This window comes from Jaculus jaculus, chromosome X (genome assembly GCF_020740685.1).
Source record: "Jaculus jaculus isolate mJacJac1 chromosome X, mJacJac1.mat.Y.cur, whole genome shotgun sequence".
NCBI lineage: Eukaryota > Metazoa > Chordata > Mammalia > Rodentia > Dipodidae > Jaculus > Jaculus jaculus.
The window spans coordinates 150,199,883-150,221,262 of NC_059125.1; the positions used below are offsets into that span (position 1 = coordinate 150,199,883).

The window sequence follows — 21,380 nt, forward strand, 5'->3', positions numbered from 1 at the left end:
GAAAATAGAAGGTGTAAAATGGTTGAGAATACATTTCTCAAAGGACATGAAATTTCAAGTGAATATGAGGAGTAAGGTCAAGGGATCTACTGTACAAAAATGACTACAGTTAATATGTTGTATATCTGAATGTTGCTAAGTAGGATGAGAATTATTACCACAAAAATATGTTAGGTAAAGTATTTGTTAATTAGCTTGATCTAGTCATTCCACATCATATGTCTATATGAAAACACCATGTTATATACCATAAATATATTTATGTATGGTATACTCTGATTTGTCAATTGAAAGCCATCCTGGATTCCAAAGTGAGACCATCAGATTTTAAACTCAGCTCTACCTTCTTCTAAGTGTATGCAAGGTACTTCAGTTCTCTGTACCTTGTCAGCTAGCCTGTAAGAAAGAACGACATTGCAATGGGTGTGGCAGTAGACTCAGTAGGAAAAGAACCTGAGGACTAAGATTTATCATACTGGGTTAATGTGTTTCCAAAGACTCCAAGATGAGTGACAGACAACATCTTATCCACTTCCCACAGCCTATAGACCTTTGCACATCAGACAGAAGACCTAAGTATCAGAATCTCAAGTACAAAGAAGCAATAGAGTCAGGGAGTAAATGATAGACTACATATGGAATCACGCCTTCTTTATCCCAGTGCTTATGCTAGGCCTTAAGAAGCCCTGCTCTGGACTTAAAGCACTATGTTGATGATTTCTTTTCTACCTGTTTTAGAATTAAGACAAATTGCTCACTTTGGCGCCCTTATCTCATCCTCACTGGAAAGCCTAAGTATATTTTCAAAATAAGCACAGCTATCAGATATTACTATTACTAAGATATTTGCTGTTTATTTCTTCTTGTCACTATATGATGCTTACAAGAACCTCACATTTTCATTGAACTTATCATACTATGCTTTGAATTATTTAGGACTTATTTTTGGCATTTAGCTATCTTGCTCTTAAACTAGATTGAATACCATTTGTAAGGTACTTGTTTTTATATTGGAATACATAATAATTATGTATATCCAGAATTATTAATATGATGAGAAAAAAATGTAGCTCTAAAGTTATAGGATCTGTGACTCAGAACCTTTTGTGGTCGGTTTCATCTTCCTGAAATTCATATGATAAAACTTACTCCCCAGTGCGATAGTGTTCAATGGTGGGGCCTTTCCGTAGTGATTAGGTTAAGGAGGCACTACCCTCATGGATGGGATTAGAGCACTTATAAAAGAAGTTCATGGAAGTTTGTCAGTCCCTGTGGTCAGTTGAGGACACAGCAAGAAGTCACTATCTTTGAAGTGAATAATGAATTTGTTGGATTTCCAGAACTTTGAGCAATAAACTTGACTGCCTATAAATTATTCTCAGGTAAGGCATTTTGTTTTAGCAGCCTGGGCCAATTAAGATTGTAAAAACACAAAGGAATTGGTGATATGAGCAACAATGCTGCTTCCATGGCAAGCCTGACAACCTGATCTATGGTGATGGAGATAGACACTGAGGACACCCAAAATGTACCAAAGCCGAAATCCAGAAACTGCTGAGAGCTCAATACTAAAGTAGACTTCAAGCACAGCCACAGAGGCTCAAGGAACTTTGTGGAAAGGGGGGAAGAAAGAATGTGGAAGTGAATATCCAGAGGCATTGCTCCCCCATGACTGACTGCTGCTCTCACAACTCATAACCCACAACTCCATGGAGAATACCAGCAATCCAACTAAATGGGGCTTTCAAAAGTGTGGGGGCAGGGAGGAGAGGAATGATGGTACCAATACTTGATGTATCCATACAAAGTTTCATATTAAAAAAATAAGGGGGGCTGGAGAGATGGCTTAGCAGTTAAGCACTTGCCTGTGAAGCCTAAGGACCCCAGTTCGAGGCTCGGTTCCCCAGGTCCCACGTTAGCCAGATGCACAAGGGGGCGCACACATCTGGAGTTCGTTTGCAGTGGCTGGAGGCCCTGGTGCGCCCATTCTCTCTCTCTCCCTCTATCTGTCTTTCTCTCTGTGTCTGTAGCTCTCAAATAAATAAGTAACAAATAAAAAATATAATAAAAAATAAGGGAAAACAAAGATCATGTCTATTTGCCTTTGGCCCATGGAAAATGATCCTCTGGGAGATGAGGCTCTGGTCCTCATGTCCTGACAATAACTCCTGCCTTAATACATCACATGTTCATTTCTTCACCTTCCTTATATACTGACACCTGCATAACTCATTACCAAAAATGCAACATATTAAAATCTTAAAATATGTATGCTTGCTTCACTTTAATCGTTTTTGTTTGTAAAACTGCAGAATTACTATAAATGAAAATGGATCACTAGATTTTAACAACTACTCCACAGGGGAAAAAAGTGCTTCTTAGAATTTTGCATATAGAATACTGAGTTGTTTTTTTTTTTAATTTAATTTATTAGTTTTCTTTTCAGTAAATACAGGCAGTTTGGTACCATTATTTAGGCTCATCTGTGATCTACCCCCTCCCATTAGACCCTCCTTATTATTGAAAATGGGTCGTGCATTGTGGAGTTAGCCCCCTTTTAAGCGAGGCCATAAGCTAAGAGAAACCCTAGAGATATCCCAGAGATATGAAAGAGTGGAAGCTCTTGCACTGACTAGGTTGCCACAGAGTAAAGGCTTCTGAATACTTCTGCGTTTACTGGTTATGCAGTGAGTCTGAGAGCCTGTTAAGAGTAACTAATGTAGGAGGTTGTAGATTAAACTTCTGAGCGAATGAGAGGCTCCGGAGGCCCACTGCAGACAATCTGTCATCTAAGCCTTCAGAATGTGGAACAATCTGCTCTGCACTCAGAAAAAAAAAAAATGTTCTTTTTCAAGTCCAAAGGACAGACAATGCTGCTGCAAATGCAGTTGAGTTGCCAGGCAGACTATTTCTGTAATCATGGAGTAAAGGGCAGGACCTGGGATTTATGCTACAAAAGAAGGGATAGTAAATCACTAATAGCCATTATCACTACAGGATGAGTCACTTGAAATATAACCCCACTAAACACCCAATCCAAGCTCTGCATTACTCACCAGAATTCCAGTTGTCTGCAGACTAACCATTAAATCCTCAAGCTATAAACAAGAGGTTCAGTGCACAGGCAGGAAGGCCACCACCTTTCTGCTGATGGTAGCCTTTAAAGGGAACTCATGTGTGCTTAACAATTATCTCAGAGGTGTAACTCCATCCTCATTTTCTGACATTCCCGCTCCCCTCCCTCCACCCATCGAACAGACAATGTTCTCATGTGTCTATCTTTGTAGACGCTGTCTTTTCCCAGCCTCTTTATATGTACAACTCTTTCCTAAAATATTACCTTGGCCATTATGTTTTGTCCATGCCTTTTGACATCATAGTTGCTTCCAGCTCACAGAAATCTCAGAGTACTTTGTACAAATACCCTAGCTCTCATCATATAGGTTCTCAATAAATGCTTTTCTTTTAAGGTTCGGAAAGATTTTAGTACAGTTTTAAGCTTTAAGAGGATGCAGAGAGGGGCTTAAGTCTACAACATAAGAGAAGGAAGCAAGGTGGGGTTTTTGCCCGAGAAGCTTTTTGAGCTTATTCACATGTCTGTGAGAGAGGCAAAGGAAATACTTTCTGCCCCACTTCCCACAGGAAGAAAGTGAAACACAGACAGGAAATGCCTTGCCCATGGTTCCACTGCTAAAGAGCTTCCAATTCCATTGCCCCATATATTCTTCACTCTAGGAGTAACATCAAAATAGTCAGGTTCAGGGCTGGAGAGGTGGCTTAGTGGTTAAGTCTTTTGCCTGCAAAGCCAAAGGATCCCAGTTCGACTCTCCAGGATCCATGTAAGCCAGATGCATAAGGGGACGCATGCATCTGGAGTTCGTTTGCAGTGGCCGGAGGCCCTGGAGCACCCATTCTCTCTCTCTCTCTCCTCTCTCCCCTTCTTTCCCTCTCTCAAATAAAGAAATAAATAATATATTTTTTAAATTAGCCAGGTGTTTTAGAATAAGTGCTGTTTCTACTGATTTGCAGATTAACTGTATAGACAGTATATTTTTGGTTTTAAGAAGAAACACCCTGATTTATGCCTGGAGCTATCAAAATTAAAACAAATGTGAGCTGGAGTGATGGCTTAGCAGTAAAGGCGCTTGTCTGAGAACCCTTGTTCAACTCTCCAGATCCCAAGTTAGCCAGATGCACAAAGGTGAGACAAGCACAGTTCACACGCGCCCACTAGGTGGTGCAAGCATCTGGAGTGCGATTTCAGTGCCTGAAGCCTTGATATGTCAATTCCCTCTCTCTCTCTCTCTCTCTCTCTCTCTCTCTCTCTCAAAAAAATAAAAAAGTATGAAGACCCCTACCTTCCCTCCCTTCCCTCTCCAGTTCAATCACCTTTCTCCCTATGAAGGCCTTCATGCCCCCAAGTCTTAAGTGAATCCTGTAATTTTAATCACATCATTTTGGTATTTTCTACAACTTATGGTTTGGTGAATCATGTATCCTAGCTTTCCTTGAAGAGTGCTTGCTCTTGGAGGGCAGGGGTTCATGTCCCAACATGGAACTGACAGTGTAATTTGTAATTGTCTGAGGACTTACACTATTCCTTCCCTCTCATCTCATTCTAAGCTTTTTCAGAGTCCCAAATGAGGCACTGCATCTCTTCTATGCTCTTAATGCTGTTCATTAGAGTGAGGGTGGCTCTCTGAGCCAGTTGCTAGCTCAGTGCATAAGGAACTTCAGGTAGAATTCCTAGAGTCAAAGCCATTACAAAAAAAGAACTGTGTGAAAGAAAGCTTACCAATGCTTGGTTGGCCTGATTACATTAAATCCTACACTACTAAAATCTAGCCTCAATGCTGTCCCTGGGTCCTGCTCATTTCAGAGGCATGCGCTGTAAGGCAAACTCAGGTGAAAGTTATTTACATGTAATGTATAAAGAGAAGAACATTACTCCTAAAGTTTGGGGGAAGGAGTTCCTGGCATTATGCAGAATTATACCTTCAAAAATGTCTTCGAAACTTCTCAAGTACATTAGCAAAACTGACCTATGTAATCAAAGAATAAAAGAAGTAATCATAATCTGAATATGATAGATACCTACTCTTAATTGACTCAAAACCATCATTTTCCTCTTGATGACTCAACATTGAGAAGTAGTGACTATTTCCTTTGATTTTTAGCTAAATATAGGACACCATTTCTGGGTAGCACAACACATAAAAAAAACACTTTGTACAATACATTGAATTTTACAAATTCCCAGGATGTGAAATTGTTCCTGGTTTCAGACCTGCATTTCCAAATGGAGCTTGTCCTATCCACCTCAGATTACAGGAAGTGTGAGAAAGAGTTTGTCACAACTGGGAATTGGGTCTCTATAGCAGCTTTTCTATTCCTGTTGTGTCTTTGACCTACTGAAACTCATATTTAACAAGAAAACAGAAACATCCACGGAGTGGCTACGCATCAAGATATGTCACACTTCCATCCCTTTTCACATTTGCTTTTGCCAATGGCCTTAGAAGCCATGTATAGTTATGATTCGTGTCAGTTTATAGAGTAGGATTAGGAGCTACCTCACTGTAGAGCCTACCTTCTTAATCACAGTGCTGCACTATGCCACAATATATATGCAGTCCTTGCTGTGAGGACCAAGTGAGACACACATGGAAAGCACTAGAATAGTGTTTGGCTTATAGCAAATCCTCAAGAAGTAAGCTTTCCTAACTGTCCTCTCTCCTCGTACCAAAATATCTACTTTTTCCTATAGTTAGAGGTTGTTTTAGTTGTTAAGAGAACCACAATCCACCCAGCATCCAGAGCAGCTATGATGCAGATATTCAGAATGTCCCTTTTAAAGTACTTTATATGGACTCCAAGTTCTATGCAAAATCTCTGTCATACGTGCTCATTCTCTTTTTTATTAAAAATTTTAATGTATGAACATCTTGCAATCTTGTCATATTCCCATCGGCTTATATTCCTGTGTCATCTCTCTCCCACCCCATTCCACTGTGGGCCCTCCTCAGTGGGGTTGTCTGTACTCACAGTGGGATCATGAATGTACCAGTCAGTTGGGGGGGGAGGGTACACTTAACTTCTACTCCCTTTGCTCAGGCCCTTGTCATCGTAGGGACTGTGAAATGGTCCACTAACTGACATTCTTATTGCCAATTGATCCTGAAAAGTGCAGCCAGAGGTTTTAATTTAAAAACAAAACTAGAGGGCTGGAGAGATGGCTTAGCGGTTGAGCGCTTGCCTGTGAAGCCTAAGGACCCTGGTTCGAGGCTCGGTTCCCCAGGTCCCACGTTAGCCAGGTGCACAAGGGGGCACACGCGTCTGGAGTTCGTTTGCAGAGGCTGGAAGCCCTGGCGCGCCCATTCTCTCTCTCTCTCCCTCTATCTGTCTTTCTCTCTGTGTCTGTCGCTCTCAAATAAATGAATAAATATTTAAAAAAATAAAAACAAAACTAGAAATGCTTGAGGCTTCACTTTCTGCTCTTTTTTTTTTTTTTTTTTTGGCATACAGCAATACTTTTGCCAGCTTCCCTTGCTATTAAGGCATGTGCATATAACCTCATTCTACGTCAAAGGAAGGTTGCTTAAAGTAAGAATGTCACTCAAGGACTAACCTATAACCACATCCTACATACAATCCTCTGTACTCCTTCCTTTGTACTCACTTGACACAGACAAGCCAAATGATATAGAAAACCATATATTGAATGTGGAAAAGTCACCAAATAAGAAAACACCACTTGTAATCAGTACCACCTATTGGTGAAAAATATCTACTTTGAACCATGGTGCTGCCACAAAGGAGCTCACTATACCACTTTTCTTTCATTTTTCTTTCTGTCTTCCTTCTATTTCCTTCTGTACTTCCTCTGTCCTCTCTTTCCTTCCTTCCTTCTTTCTTTCTTTCTTTTTTCCTTTCCTTCTTTCTCACACCTAACTAGGCATTAACTACTATCAATGATTATCAATGATACTTCTTGAACACAGTGCATATCAACATGTTTCCTTAGAATTTCATTTGATGAGAAAATAGTAGCCTGAAAACAGATTCCTGTATTTACTTAATAAAGGCATTTAATTTGGCAATTTTTTTAAATTTTTAAGCTTCACCTTCTGTACCAATTCAACACAGATAGTTAATGTAGGTGTAATATTTTTATAATGGATAGAGTGTGCTGAGATTTACAACATTGTACATAAAAGCCTGGCACACAGTAGGTGTTTAGCACACAGCAGTTATCTGTGTTACTATATGAGCATTATGGCAGTGTCCCTGTCAAATGCCTCATTGTCAGCTTTGCCTTTGTTCTATTTGCTTTGGTCCCTACTCCCTATCTAAAATAAAAATCAATTTGATTCCTTCCACTAATTCATGGATCATCATAACTTTTTTATGTCAGACCACTTCTCTACACTGTTCTCTGGTCCAGTGACACTGGCCTATAATGAAGCATTACTACCTACCTCCCTGACACCACAGCACTAAACACTTTCTCTAGTCCTTCTATAATATTTCTCCCTGTCTCTGAATCTAATTTACCTCTACATGTCTTTTACGTCTCAGCTTAAAAAAAGATTTCCTCTGAGATTTATTGTAGTTGTACCACAAAGTTTTACTTAGTGGTCTCTGCTAGATGCTCACATAGTTCAGAAGAGACATGGATTTTCTGACAGATGAGGTCAGTTTGTGATATATATCTTTGTGTGCACTAGTTTCTCTGCCTGGAGTATTCTCTTGTAACTAAACCCCATCTCTCATCTATTTTGTGGTAATGTGGATTCTTTCAGCATTCAAGAGGTGAGCTATGCATCCCCTCATTTGCAGTTCTGCTTCCTCCTTATTTTGTGATTCCATGGCACTTGGCACTTCTACCTAGTTAGGGCAGTTTATATATTATTACACAGATATACATTCATAGAATTCTTTAATTATGAGGCTTTGATGTTATTAAGAGTTGAGCTGAGCAGTGACCCCTGGGATGACTCAAAGGCCCCAGTGTTGCTTAGAAGTTACAGTAGTGCTCGGCACCGAGACATCTCCATTACAGCTTCCAAGGTTCCGGGTCCATTTCAGAAGAGGTGGTAGAAAGAATGTAAGAGCTGATGGAAGGGCAGCACTACGTCCAATGCAGTCCTCCAGACACACAATGGCCTGGATATCCATGACCTCACAGTGCTTGGCACTACCTACACAAGACCTCCATAATAGGAGGAAAGGAGGATGATATCAAAATAAAGGAGAGACTTTGAGGAGGAGGGGATATGACGGAGAGTGGATTTGAGAGGAGGGAAGTAGGGGAGGGGAGGGAATTATCATGGTTTATTGTCTATGATTATGAAAGTTGTCGACAAAAAGTTAAAATAATAAATAAATTTTAAAAATTGTTGAGCTGTATCTTACTTATTTCTGTAGCTGGGCACATATCCGAGAGTCTTAAACATTATACTTATAAATGTGTAAATGTGTTGGATAAATGATTAAATGGGATAATACCTAGTTAAACTTAACAAATATTTGCCCTTCCCCATTCAGAAACTCAGTGGGACACCATAGATAGATAGATAGATAGATAGATAGATAGATAGATAGATAGATAGATAGATAGATGGATGGATGGATGGATGGATGGATGGATGGATGGATGGATGGATGGATGGATGGGTGGGTGGGTGGGTGGTTGGGTGGGTGGGTGGGTGGGTGGATGGATGGATGGATGGATGGATGGATGGATGGATGGATGGATAGATAGATAGATAGATAGATAGATAGATAGATAGAACAATATTTAAGTATATGATAGATATAGTTAAAAATATATAATTCTATCTTCTTCAGTAACTGATGTCATTAACAGAGATCAAGTCCCCTATATATTTCCTTGTGGATAACTTAAAATACTTAATAAATGTGTGTATTATCTTGGGCTGTGTTCTAAGAATCTTCTGTATGGTATGTGTGCTGCTCAGGTAAACAGTGGGTAATGGTGGCTGACAAGCATTTTTATGGTTGTCCTAAGGTTCCAAGGTATGGTAAGGTAAAATGATTTTTAACTGTACCAGTTACATGCTCATGAAATCCATGATTGGATTCTTATAGTTTTCTTGTGAAATCCAAATATGATTTCAGAGGATCACAATAACAACAAAGCTACTACAGAATAACTCTTCCTGAAAAATCTAAATGGTCTTCAGGTGTTATTCCATTGGTACTTTTCATGTTTTAGCAAGGAAGACAATAGCTACAGCATTATTAAATGAGAAATTGGACAAAGGAAACAGCTTGACTTGAAAAGGTCACTAGATGAGTCACTTGTGGGGCCATAAAAAGAGACTAGAAAAAAGAGTTTCCACGTTGGCCAGGAAAGCACAGAGGAGAGGGAGGGAAGGAGGGAGACAGAGAAAGAAAGAAAGAAAGAAAGAAAGAAAGAAAGAAAGAAAGAAAGAAAGAAAGAAAGAAAGAAAGAAAGAAAGAAAGAAGGAAGGAAGGAAAGTGAGTGAGAGAGAAAGAGAGAGAGAGAGAGAGAGAGAAGGAAGGAAGGAAGGAAGGAAGGAAGGAAGGAAGGAAGGAAGGAAGGAAGGAAGGAAGGGAGGAAGGAAAGAAGGAAAGAGACCTGTCCTAGCAAGTTTTCTCCTTCCCTGTTTATTCTTGCTGTGATCCCATATCATGGGATGATATTTACAGCAGCAAGGATATGTCTTCTCATTTAACCCTTTCTGGAAAGGTACCCTTACACACAGAGACATGTTTTATTACTCTTTTATTAGTCTTCTATGTATTTCTCAGTCCAATCAACTTAATTAAGATTAATCATTATAGGCCTACCCTTATCAATCCAACACCTGAATACATCTCAAGCCACGTTTAATCTTCAAATAAAGATGACAAGATAATAATTCTGCCTAATATGTTATAAATATATATATATGATAAATAATCTTTTTCTATATATGCATATATCACTTAACACCACAACCATTCTTTCCTTACAGATTCAGCATTGCTCAAAAGTCCATCTTGGGCTAGAGAGATCGCTTAGTGGTTAAGGTGTTTGCCTGAGAAACCTAAGGATCCAAGTTTGATTGCCCAGTACCTACATATGCCAGATGCATAAGGTGGCACATGTGTCCAAAGTTCATTTGTAGTGACTAGACGACCTGGCGTGCCCATTCTCTCAATATCTGCCTCTCTCTCACAGTCTCTCATAAATAATAAATAAATAAATAAATACCAGTCTCTATTGAGAATCAATGCAAATTCTTGTCTGTGAGCTACTATACAAGCAATGAACAATTTACCTTCTCCTGACATACACGTTGGGAGCATTACATGTTCCCATTCCAAGAAAAAGGAGGAATAGGGTCATAGACAGGAAGGATTGAGAAAAGAAGGACCAAAGCTCAGTAGAAAAAAAATTATTAAATTCTGTGATAGAGAATTGACTTAGAGGTTAAGGCACTTGCCTGCAAAGCCTAACAACCTGGATTCGATTCCCCAGTGCCCATGTAAAGCCAGATGCACAGAGTGACACATGCATCTGGAGTTCGTTTGCAGTGGCTAGAAGCCCTGGTGCAACTGTGTTCATTCTTTCTCTCTCTCTTTTTTCTTGTTTTTTTTTTTCTTTTTGTTTTTTCCAAGACGGGGTCTCACTCTCTAGCCCATGGTAATCTGGATCTCTTTCTCTCTTCCCTTGAGATGCACAACAGTGAGGCAAGCTGTGGTTGCACATGCCCACTAGGTAGCACAAGCATCTGGATTTGACTGCAGTGGCTGAGGCCCTGCTGAGCCAATTCTATCTCTCGATCTGTCTGTCTGTCTCTAAAATAAAAAAATAAAATAAATTTTTAAAACTCATTAAATTCTGTAGCTTCATGTTTAACACCTCTGGGTCACACTGGTTTCGGGCAGCCCAGGCTTGGCGGCCTTTCTGTTGTTGACCACAGGGGCTCTTTCTAGGGCTTACACACACTTTCCTCAGCAGACATTCCAAGTTCCTGCATCTCTAATTTCCTGAGGTCTCAGCAGTTTCAGTTTCACTTTCACAGTTGTACACACCTTCCTCGCGCTGGTTGCTTCCAGGGAATCTGACCCTGCACCACCACCCAGTTGTTCCTTTGAAATCTGACTAGAAGCCTGCATGCCCCCAAGACTCTTGTATTCTGCATACCTATAAAGAGAGCATCAAGTGGATACTACCCAGGTCTTGTGGTTGAGCAGTAGTAGGTAGGACCCTTGCAACCCTTCAACAGCAGGTTGATAGTTCCTCAATGAATAAATGCAGTGAAATATTTCCCTAAGTGATCCTGTGCAAGAATGGCTCCTTCAGGTTATCTCCTCCCAGTAGTGGCTTTCATTCTGATGGGTGGGACCCAGCCAATTCTTGGGAGAAGCCCTTAAGGCACTTTCCTATTGGCCTGGTGCACCCTATGTAGATAATTTAAGCATACACACCTCATTTGGCCCCAACTTTACACACACTTCTTTTCTGGTCAAACTTCCAGGTTTTCAAACTCTTGTCCACCCTGACTTGTGCGTAAACTCGGCTTACAGGATTCTATACTTTCTCCAGCGCAGAAACTATTTCCAAATGTTTACAAACCACACGGTCAGGTTTATGGACAGGAAAGACATTACTCCTAGCACCAGTTTTCTGCCAGTCAGTGTATTTGTCATGGGGACGAATATACCAAATACCTGAGATAAACAGTTTATAGGTAGGATGACTTATTTGGGCTCATGGCTTCAATGGTTTCAAGCCCATCATGGCAAAACAGAGCAGCTTGCATTAGGGTGGGAAACAGGATTCCTCCTTATTCCCTTTGTATTCCATCAGGACCCTGCTGTAACGAGTGGTGGCACCTATATTCAGGGCAGTATTTTCCCTCTTATTTTTCTTTCTAGAAATGCCCACCAAGAAATAGTTTTAAGTTTTTTAGGCATCACTTAATCCCTTCCAGCTGGTAAGATTAACTATAACAGTGCAATCCCTGGTGACTAGGGGAAGGGAACCTAAGATTATCCATCACAGTGAAATCCCTGGTAACCAGAGGAAGTGAACCCAGCAAATCATAGACTTGAAAGGCTGTTTATATTCTTATTTGACCATGTGACTATCTCACAACTCCCAATCAGAAACACATCAATAAATAACTACTTTGAAGTACTGATGAACTAGCGTACAGACAAATGCACTTAATTTATTCACTACATATCTACCTGGTATGTGACACCTTTCATTGTAAATATAACAAATATGCAAATTTGAAATATCCACAGAACCTACATTGAAGGGCTTCATTCATCTACTAAGAGCAGGTTCTCACAGTTCCTGAAGATTAACAGTCATTAATGAGGATGGACTTGACAACTTATAAAAGAGGACCTTAGAAAAAGATGAAAAGCCAGCACAAGAACCAAGGTAGTTGTTTTGTGGTGGAGCAAAAAAAATCTTACTGCATTGCAAATGCTTCCAAAATTATTTTTTGACAGTAAAGTTTAATATCTAATAACACTAATGATGATTGATGATAATGAACATGAAACACATAACATTATGATAGTTTTCTGCATTAGGAGGTAGAAAAATAAAAAATGTATTTTACATTTTATGTAAACTTCAATAGATACACTCTAGAGTTGTTTGGAAATTTTACTTATATCAAACTTCTGCATCCCCAGGCAATGTAGCATAAAATAAATTTTGATTTTTCTTTATGTTTCCAAAATATCTATCAATAGCTCATTTGATTTTTATGGCTATCATAAGGCTACTTTGTGGCTGCAATTAAATCCATCTTCTTCTGAGAATCACGGTGTTTATGCCTCTGGAAATGTCTGTAAGCTTATGTATTTAAGTGTCTTTGAATATATATGTGCCTGAGTATTAGTCCACATAACTCTTGGAAAATATATACACTTATACAGCATGAAAATACTTACCTGTGTGTCTTATAATGTTCATAGTGTAACTATATATGAAGATAAGAATATATACGTATGTGTGTATACATGTAAATGTGTTAGGACGTACTTGTGTATATATGGTAATGGGTACACAGATATATAAACTTGAAATATATATATTTCAAATATATGCCCTATGCAAATCCATACATTTGGAAAAGTATATACATGTATATACTCTTGAATTAAAGTATATGTGTTTATACATATAGATACATATAATTTATGAACTTGAATTTTCAGTGGATGCCCTAAAACATATTGTTTTAAATACCAGTTCTATCTCTAAGATATTCTGGATGGAAGCTACCATTCTCTGACCTCATTGTATAGAGGAGAGTCCCGTTGTCTACCAGTCTGAGCAGCTTGTTGGGTGTGGTCATATTGTGAGCCACTGATTTCTTGCCATTGTGGAAGAAGGTGTCAGGAGTCCAGATCTTACTAGCAAGAAGATTGTTCAGTGGAAGGATCTTCATGGGTCCATCAAATTTCAATCTTTCATCATGCCATGTCTGCCGAAAGAATACATCAATAGTGTACTCCTAGGAATAAAGAGAAAGAAAAAGAGAACAATGTTTCCATAGATTTCGGGTGAGAGCCCACAGTGCCCTTAGTGTATCACCTTGTGACAGTTCCTCTGATGTAAAGGGTTAGTATTCTACTAAAAGTTGTTACTGAAGAGTATAACATGCATCATTGACTGAAAAATACTGCCATTGTTAATCAATGAGTATAGAGATATCACATCTGAATATATATATATACATATATATATGTATATATGTGTGTGTGCATATCCCACATATAATGCAAACTGATCATAAGCCATTGCCCTATGAGAAGGCAAGAGCTTCCTTCTGTCTGCTGTTACATATCATCTAGTAAGACACTATTCCCTGTCTTAATTGCCAAATGATCTCATATGAACACCAAAGGTCAATACTATAATCATAAAAGCAATCCTTATATTTTAATACAAAAGTAATCTGAGCCTCACAGTAACAATCTGTCTGATAGTTCATGATTTTATTATCGCCAATAAACAATTAAATATTGCAAAAAATATTGTAAAAAGAATGCAGGAATGGGCAAATGAATGGCAAGTTATTGAAATTGATCATATTTGTAGTAAAATAAACAAGAAATTTCAAATTAGACTATTAATCTGAACACAAGGCCCTCAGTGGGATGGGGTGGGAAGGGGGGGAATGGGACTAATACATGATTTATCCATACAACAAAGATTTTAATTAATAAAAATAGCAGTGACTTTTCTAGATTCTGGCAGCAGTAATTAGCTATTAATTAGGAAATCTGGTGTGTGTTATTTGTGTGTGTGTTTGTGTGTGTGTGTGTGTGTGTGTCCATGTGTGTTTGTTTTGTTTTTCAAGGTAGAGCTTCACTCTATCCCAGACTGACCTGGAATTCACTATGTAGTCTCAGGGTGGCCTTGAACATAAGGTTATCCTCCTACCTCTGCCTCCCGAGTGCTGGGATTAAAGACATGCACCATCAGGCATGTCTGGTGTGTGCTATGTTTGAAAGCACTAGGAGAAACTAAAAAACAGACTCTTCAGTGACTTAATATTTAGAATATGTGAGCAGTTATGATTTAGAATTGTTTGTGTGTTTTCCTTGCCTAGTGGTTATCCCCAACCTTAGAATTCTGCTGAAATATACAACATTACTGGTCAAAATGATAGGGAACCTAGACAACTAGGTGTGCCAGTTCTGAAAGCAAGACAGTCACAGAAATGATGGGCCCCTAAAACTGGGCATATCTGTGCTCAAAAAAAAATCCTTGCTGACACAAAGGTAAAACAAGCATGAAGAACAGAGTAGCCCTCTACTAAATGAAAGAATATGTTGGGTGGTGTGTTCATGTTTGCTAGAATTTTGGATAGAGATTGAATCTCTTTGTCCATCAAAACTCAGCTGGCAAAAGTTTGAAAACTTATTAATTTATTATATTTCAGGAAAAGCTTAGGCTTGGGGTACCAGCTGAACTGCTGAGAATATGAGTTCCAAAATCTGCCCCAATTCTCAGCTGACCATTAAAAAGAACACAAGGCACAGACAATCCGTTAGCTAGCCAGGGACAAAATAAAAGAGCAACTAGATGGGGAGGTAATATGAAGGAGAATGGAATTTCAAAGGGGAAAGTGTGTGGGGGGGGAATTACCATGGGATATTTTTTTATAATCATGGAAAATGCTAATAAAAATTTAAAAGAGAGGAAAAAAGAGCAACTAGAAACTCATGCAAATCTCTTGGCTTAAAATCCTCTAATGGCTTTTGATCATACTCGAAATAAACTCTTCCTAGTTGTAAACTGTCTCTTGCTGGCCTTCCTCTTTGAGACCTTTTGTTCCTTCTATAAATTAACCTGTCTGACTTTTCTCTTCCTCCAGCAGAACAATCACATCCCTAACTAAGAATTGAAAGATCACATTGTTTATTGTCTACATTAGAATGCTTTTAAAGGTGAGGGGAGGTTTTATAAATAACCAGGACAACAAGTGCAAACCAGACTCCACCAATAGAGAAACTGGAACTGAACTTCCACATGAAACCGCACTCTTCAGCACAAAGTGAACTAGATAAAATTAGCTAGATAAAAGCAGCCTCTAGCACAACAGTTAAAGAAAGAAGGGGATGGAAGGAAAGAAAAGCAGTTTTACTGGAATTTAGTAACCTCACAGCGCATCTATGTTTCTGTTGGTCTAAATCAACTTTCAAACTGAGAATTTAATATAAAATTGTGCTCAGCCTGGGGATACCACTCGATTAACTTGCAAAAGCAAATATAAAAGCACTTTGGCAGGACACCACAAATAAATGTCCATAATCAACCAAAAACCCAAGGAAATGACCACAAGGAAGACTGAGCTGAAACAACCTATAATCAAATTATACCAAATACAGATTATGAAAAATGCACTTAAAATTTTAAGGATTATGAGGGAAGGATAAATAAAAAAGAGATTTGAACTTGAAGTTGCCTTTTTGTGGAAAAAATGGTTACTAGAAAGAAAAATATAATGGGGAATAGACTAGATATGACTGAAAGGAGATTAATGAACTGGAACATAAATATAAGGAACTATTTCTTAGTTTATAATTTGGACAGATAAATGATGGAAAATATGAGAGAGGATGAATTTCTCACACAATTATGGCTCAGCTTGTGTTTATGAAGATTTGAAATGTCAGAGTCAGAGGACAAAGTGGAGGAGGACCAATGTCCAAAGTACTATTGGATGCAGTTTCCCAGAATTGTTGAAATACATGAACTGTTAGGTTCAAGAACCATAATGAGTTGCAAGTCCAATAAATTAAAGTAGATCCAAGATAAGTCAGCACATATTAGACTTAAAGGACAACAAAGAGGAGAGTTTGCAAACAAAATAGAGAAGACTTATCACCTACCAAAGATATCAATTTGGTTGATAGAAGACTTCCTGAAAGTAATAACAGAAGCCAAGATGTAAATGCTAAGAAAAAAGTAAGCATTTATCCTGAACTCTATAGTCATCTGGACTATAGCTAAAGAACTAGGTCAATAAAGTAAATTCCAGACAAACAAAATCAGACAGAGAATTTTCACGTAGTAGATGCTTCTTAGTCCAGGGTTTCTCATGGCCAAGTTACTCAGATCCTTCAAGTGATATTTGAAAGTACATAAACTGGAAAGTCCCTAAGAGGAACATTCTTTGATCAGCCTATCATAAGTAAAGAGTGATCCTTCTTCTCTTGTCATTTGTTATTTTTTTCTTCTTCATTATCTTAAATATATCTTTGTTACTCTTTCATTCTGCGATAGGCAGGACAAACCATGAGAGTAGGTTTTGTTGTTGTTGCTAACAGCTATTCTGTAAGCACCTAAAATTCTACCTGATATACAGCATATTCTCTATATACATTTTAAATAAATAATTGATTAGAGGAGCCCTCATAAAGAGGATCACTAAAAGATTATCTTCTTGTAGCTGAAAGTGAAACTAGTAGGAATATGCAAAAGAGAATGACAAGAATAAGCACTAGTTAAAAATGGCTACCTATGAATGGTAAAAAAGTACTATGGAAATAAGGCAGAACAAATAACTAAGATAAGCTATATGGAAGGAAGAAGTCAGAACGTGAGAGTTAATAAATTCCTGTATGTCTTGGAAAGAGAGTGGAATCAATATTATTACATAGTCAAGTATATATGTTAAAATTTAAGTATATATGATAGCTCAAGAATAGAAAAGAAACATAATACAAAATAAAAAGTAAGAATACCAAATGGGAATATATAAAATACTATCATTTGATAGGAGACAAGAAAAGAGAAAAATCACAGAGGAAGGAAAAGCTCAGCAGTGGAGTATGTGCTTAGCATTCATGAAGCCCTGGGTTCCATTCCCAGCAGTAACAAAAAGGAATACATAAAATGCCAGAATGGAAAATGCTATAAGTAGATCTAAACAATGTGCATGGAATAAATACACCTAAAGGCAAAAAACACACTGAAAGTATGAGTTGGTGGAGCTGTAAAGTACCATGAGATAAACACTCTTCTTTCAAATCAAATTATCATTCCTAAAAAAGGGGAAATATCTCAAGTAGAAAATACAACTCATTTGAAAGTCATATCAGGGAGACATTCCTTCCTCATTCCATTTGGTATTTTCTTCTTTACAGCACTGGCAAAAAATAACTTTTTTACATTTATTAAGAACATGAAATTAAAACCTAATAAAAAATTAAATTTCAGGGCTGAAGAGATGGCTCAGAAATTAAAGGCACTTGCTGGCAAAACTTGCCTGTCTGGGTTCAGTCCCCCAGCCACCCACATAAAGTTGGACATACAAATAAAAAATGAAAATTTTAAGAAACTGAAATACAAAGATAAATAAAATATTCCATCAGTAATTTAAAGACAAATTAGATTTATAATTTATGTTATTAAAATTAGAGCAACCCAGTAGATAAGCATGAGCTAATGGACACATACAGACTTGGCAACTTATCACATAGATAAACATACATAGAACATTTATCAGAAAATGGTAATGCACAAATTATGTGGCACATCTCAAGAAACACAAAAGACTTCATATCCTAGAGAACATCTACATTCAATGTGAAGTAGTAAATTAGGAATAACAAAAATGGTTTATATTTGGAAATTAAAAGATATATTACAAAAAAAAATAAGAAACAAGGGCTCCCAGCTCTCCTGCCACTGGAGTTGGGGTGCTGGGACCCTTCATGCATGTGGCAAGGCAGCAAGAACCTAGGAGAAAAACTACCCCTCACATATTAGTCAGGACCCAAGTGAAATCGGAGGAACTGACAAGAGAAACAAGAGTGCTGCTTCAATGGAGAGCCTGACAACCAGCATCAGGGTGATGGAGACAGACACTGAGGAATCACAAAACATACCAAAGCAGAACTCCAGAAGCTGCTAAGAGCACAACACTAAAGAGGACTTAAAACACACACAACAGGACTCAGGAAATTTTGCAGAAGTGGGGGTGGAAAGACTGTAAAAGCTACAGGGTGTGAGGGAATGGCAAGAGGCATTGCCCCACCCTTTACAATGACTAAATGTTGCTCTCACAACTCATAACCCACAACCCAATGGTGAATACCAGTAATCTCATTGAGGAGGCCCCTCAGTGGAATGGGGGCAATGAGGAGGGAGATGATGGTACCAACACATGATGTGTCCATACAAAGTTTCTACTGAATTAAAAAATGAAATAAACATAAATAAGGAAATAGGAAAAATGAATATTAGAAAGGATACCTCACAGAACAATAGTGGAAAATGATTATATATGAAGCTTTGTTGTGGTAACCTCAAGTAGTGTACCACATATAGCCATACAGACAAAACAAGAACCAAGAAAGACTGCAGAGAGTAAAGAAAGGGGCAATCCAGAGCAAAAATTTGACAGAAAACAAAAAATGAAACAAATGGTGAATCATAAACATCAATAAAAAATTTCTGATAAATTCGGTGACAAAAAGAAACAAAAGGGAAAGAGTTGTGAGAAGGGTGAGATATAGAGAAATAAAACTAGCAAAACATGAGAGAAGAGATTGCCTAAGAATCTGAGAGAGATGAGTCCAGCAATGTCAGTGAGACCAAAATCTACACATCCAGCCAAACACTTAAATTATCCCCTAATGAGTTTAAATACAAAAACAATGTAAATACCATGTAAATAATTGTTTTGCTGCACTGTCTATTGAATAACAAAAGCAAACATGTCTTATGTGTTCAATACACATACAATGTTTTCAAATAATTTCACCATGCACCTACTCTATGTCGGTGTAACCAGAAGAAGACAATTGAGGAAGATGCATTGTATTCATATATTGAATTATCACACCATGACATATAATATATTTGTAGTTAGAGATAGATATAGATACATATATAGATATAGATATATATAATTTAAATGAAAAATCAAAATAGGATGGAGACAAGAAAGTCCTTCAAGGACTTCTTCCAAATGGACATGATGATTGATTGTGGCCTGGATCAGAGTAGAAGCAGTGGAGTTAGTGAGAAACAGATGAATTCAGGGACACTTATGAACATAGGCATTAAATCTATGCATTAAATAATAAAACAAACCAAGAAATGTATAAAAGGTATACATTAGCAGTTAGCTGGAGTCTTCCAAGAAATGTGGAAATAGCCTATTATTAAAATGTCTATTAATATAATTAGAATAATAATAGGAGATAATAATACACTTTAATAGAGGTCAAAGGGGACATTGAAAAATCTCAAATCCATTCATAAATAAACATATATGTCTCTCATGAAACTAACAATGGAATGTGCAATGGATATCTGTTATATTCATTATTGCTCACTGTCACTTAGCGTTTGGCATTTCTAGGAAATCTCATGAAAATTTCCTTATCATAAATTTTGCCTTCCCCAATTAAGAAACAAAACCCCAATTTACAACATTTCTTGGACATAGAGTCAGTCTAATGACTGAACTACCAGTTAATGTGGATGTGTGTGTTTGTGTACACCTATTTCAAAGGAAGCTTTAAAAGTTGCAACATGAAGAAACAAGATTCATATGGAGTTTCTACCTCTGGTGTTACAGGTAGTAAGCACAAGAAAAGATATTTAACCTCAAAGTTAAGAAGGGAAATGGGGATGGAAAGAAATATGGTATATTTTTAAGAAAACTCACAGTAATCTATTTAACCTTTTTAAAGTTAGGTTGAGGGCATAACTTTTTAATGTATTATTCTCTACTCAAAACTGCTGGGGAAAAATCAAATAGTAACTATTTGGCCCATAAGTATCCTATGACCTTTGGCAGAAAGCAATCAGTTTTTGACCTGACCGTTTTGGAAATGCCATCAATTCCTTCCTTGCAAATTGAGCCCTTGTGTGATCCCCAAGGTTGATTGTCTGCAAATTGACAAATGAATTCTGTTGTTTTGTGAGGCATTTAAATCAAATCTTCCAGATAATAAGCCTGAGCCTGCCTCCTGGGAAAGGCACTTAATACTTTCCCTACATAGGGCAGAGACGACACTTAGCCTAATGGCTTCAACTCTCCAACAATGTTATGTCAAAGAAGTACCAGAAAAGTCTTGCCAGCCTGGTGCCTACTTACAAGAATGTGGAGGCCAACATACTTGAAAACTTAATTACAGTGAAGACCTTGTCATTTTCCCATTTTGCAAGACACTGCCCTAATTTTGAGCATCTTCTCCCCATTTTGGAGAATAGCCCATACCAGTCTTTCAGATATGTCTAGCCCTTGAAATAGTCTTTTGAGTAGTTTATGTGTCCTGGCTATGCATGTTACATAAGAGTATCCCAGGAGATTCCTGATTGTAGAGTCCTAGGAAGAAACCCATTGCATCTGGAAATAGAGTAGTCAATGAACTAAAAGGCAATTGGCAGTCCATCCATTCTGTGCCTCAACCTGCAGTAAAGAAGGACGTGCTATAGACACAGTCACTTTCCCCAATGCTAGGAAGAAACAAATGCAGGGATTTCAAGTCCACCACTGTCAGAAAAGAAATATTTGTACTCTATTCTCTGCAATACATGTTTTTTTTGTATAATGTTGATATATTTTGATAACTTTTCAGAATTTTTGTAAGCATTTCTCAGACAAGAGTTTATGTTACCTGAGTCAACAATTCTGACTATAATGTCTTTTATGGTTTCTCATTTTCCAAGGCTATGTTTTATTTTTCTAATTAAGCTAGGTGAGTAGGTGCATTGTCCACACGCATCATTACCTGGTTGTCCATTGTATTCCCCAGGTAGGTTCTTGGTTGGTAAGTTACAGCTGGCTCCTGTAACCTTAGCAGAATCAAAGCAGTTAAAGCATCCCTTGGGAGAGGGTGAGGTTAAT

The 21,380-nt window shown here is 37.9% G+C and overlaps 1 protein-coding gene across 3 annotated transcripts in view; it reads right to left on the reverse strand.

The window, feature by feature from the left end:
• Gabra3 (gamma-aminobutyric acid type A receptor subunit alpha3) overlaps window positions 1–21,380 on the reverse strand; it is a 235,776-nt gene that overhangs the window by 63,048 nt on the left and 151,348 nt on the right. For all 3 annotated transcript variants that reach the window (XM_045140822.1, XM_045140823.1, XM_004668913.2), the window contains exon 5: window positions 13,297–13,517. In XM_045140822.1, the coding sequence (XP_044996757.1) occupies window positions 13,297–13,517 (221 nt within the window). The remainder of the gene's footprint in view (window positions 1–13,296; window positions 13,518–21,380) is intronic.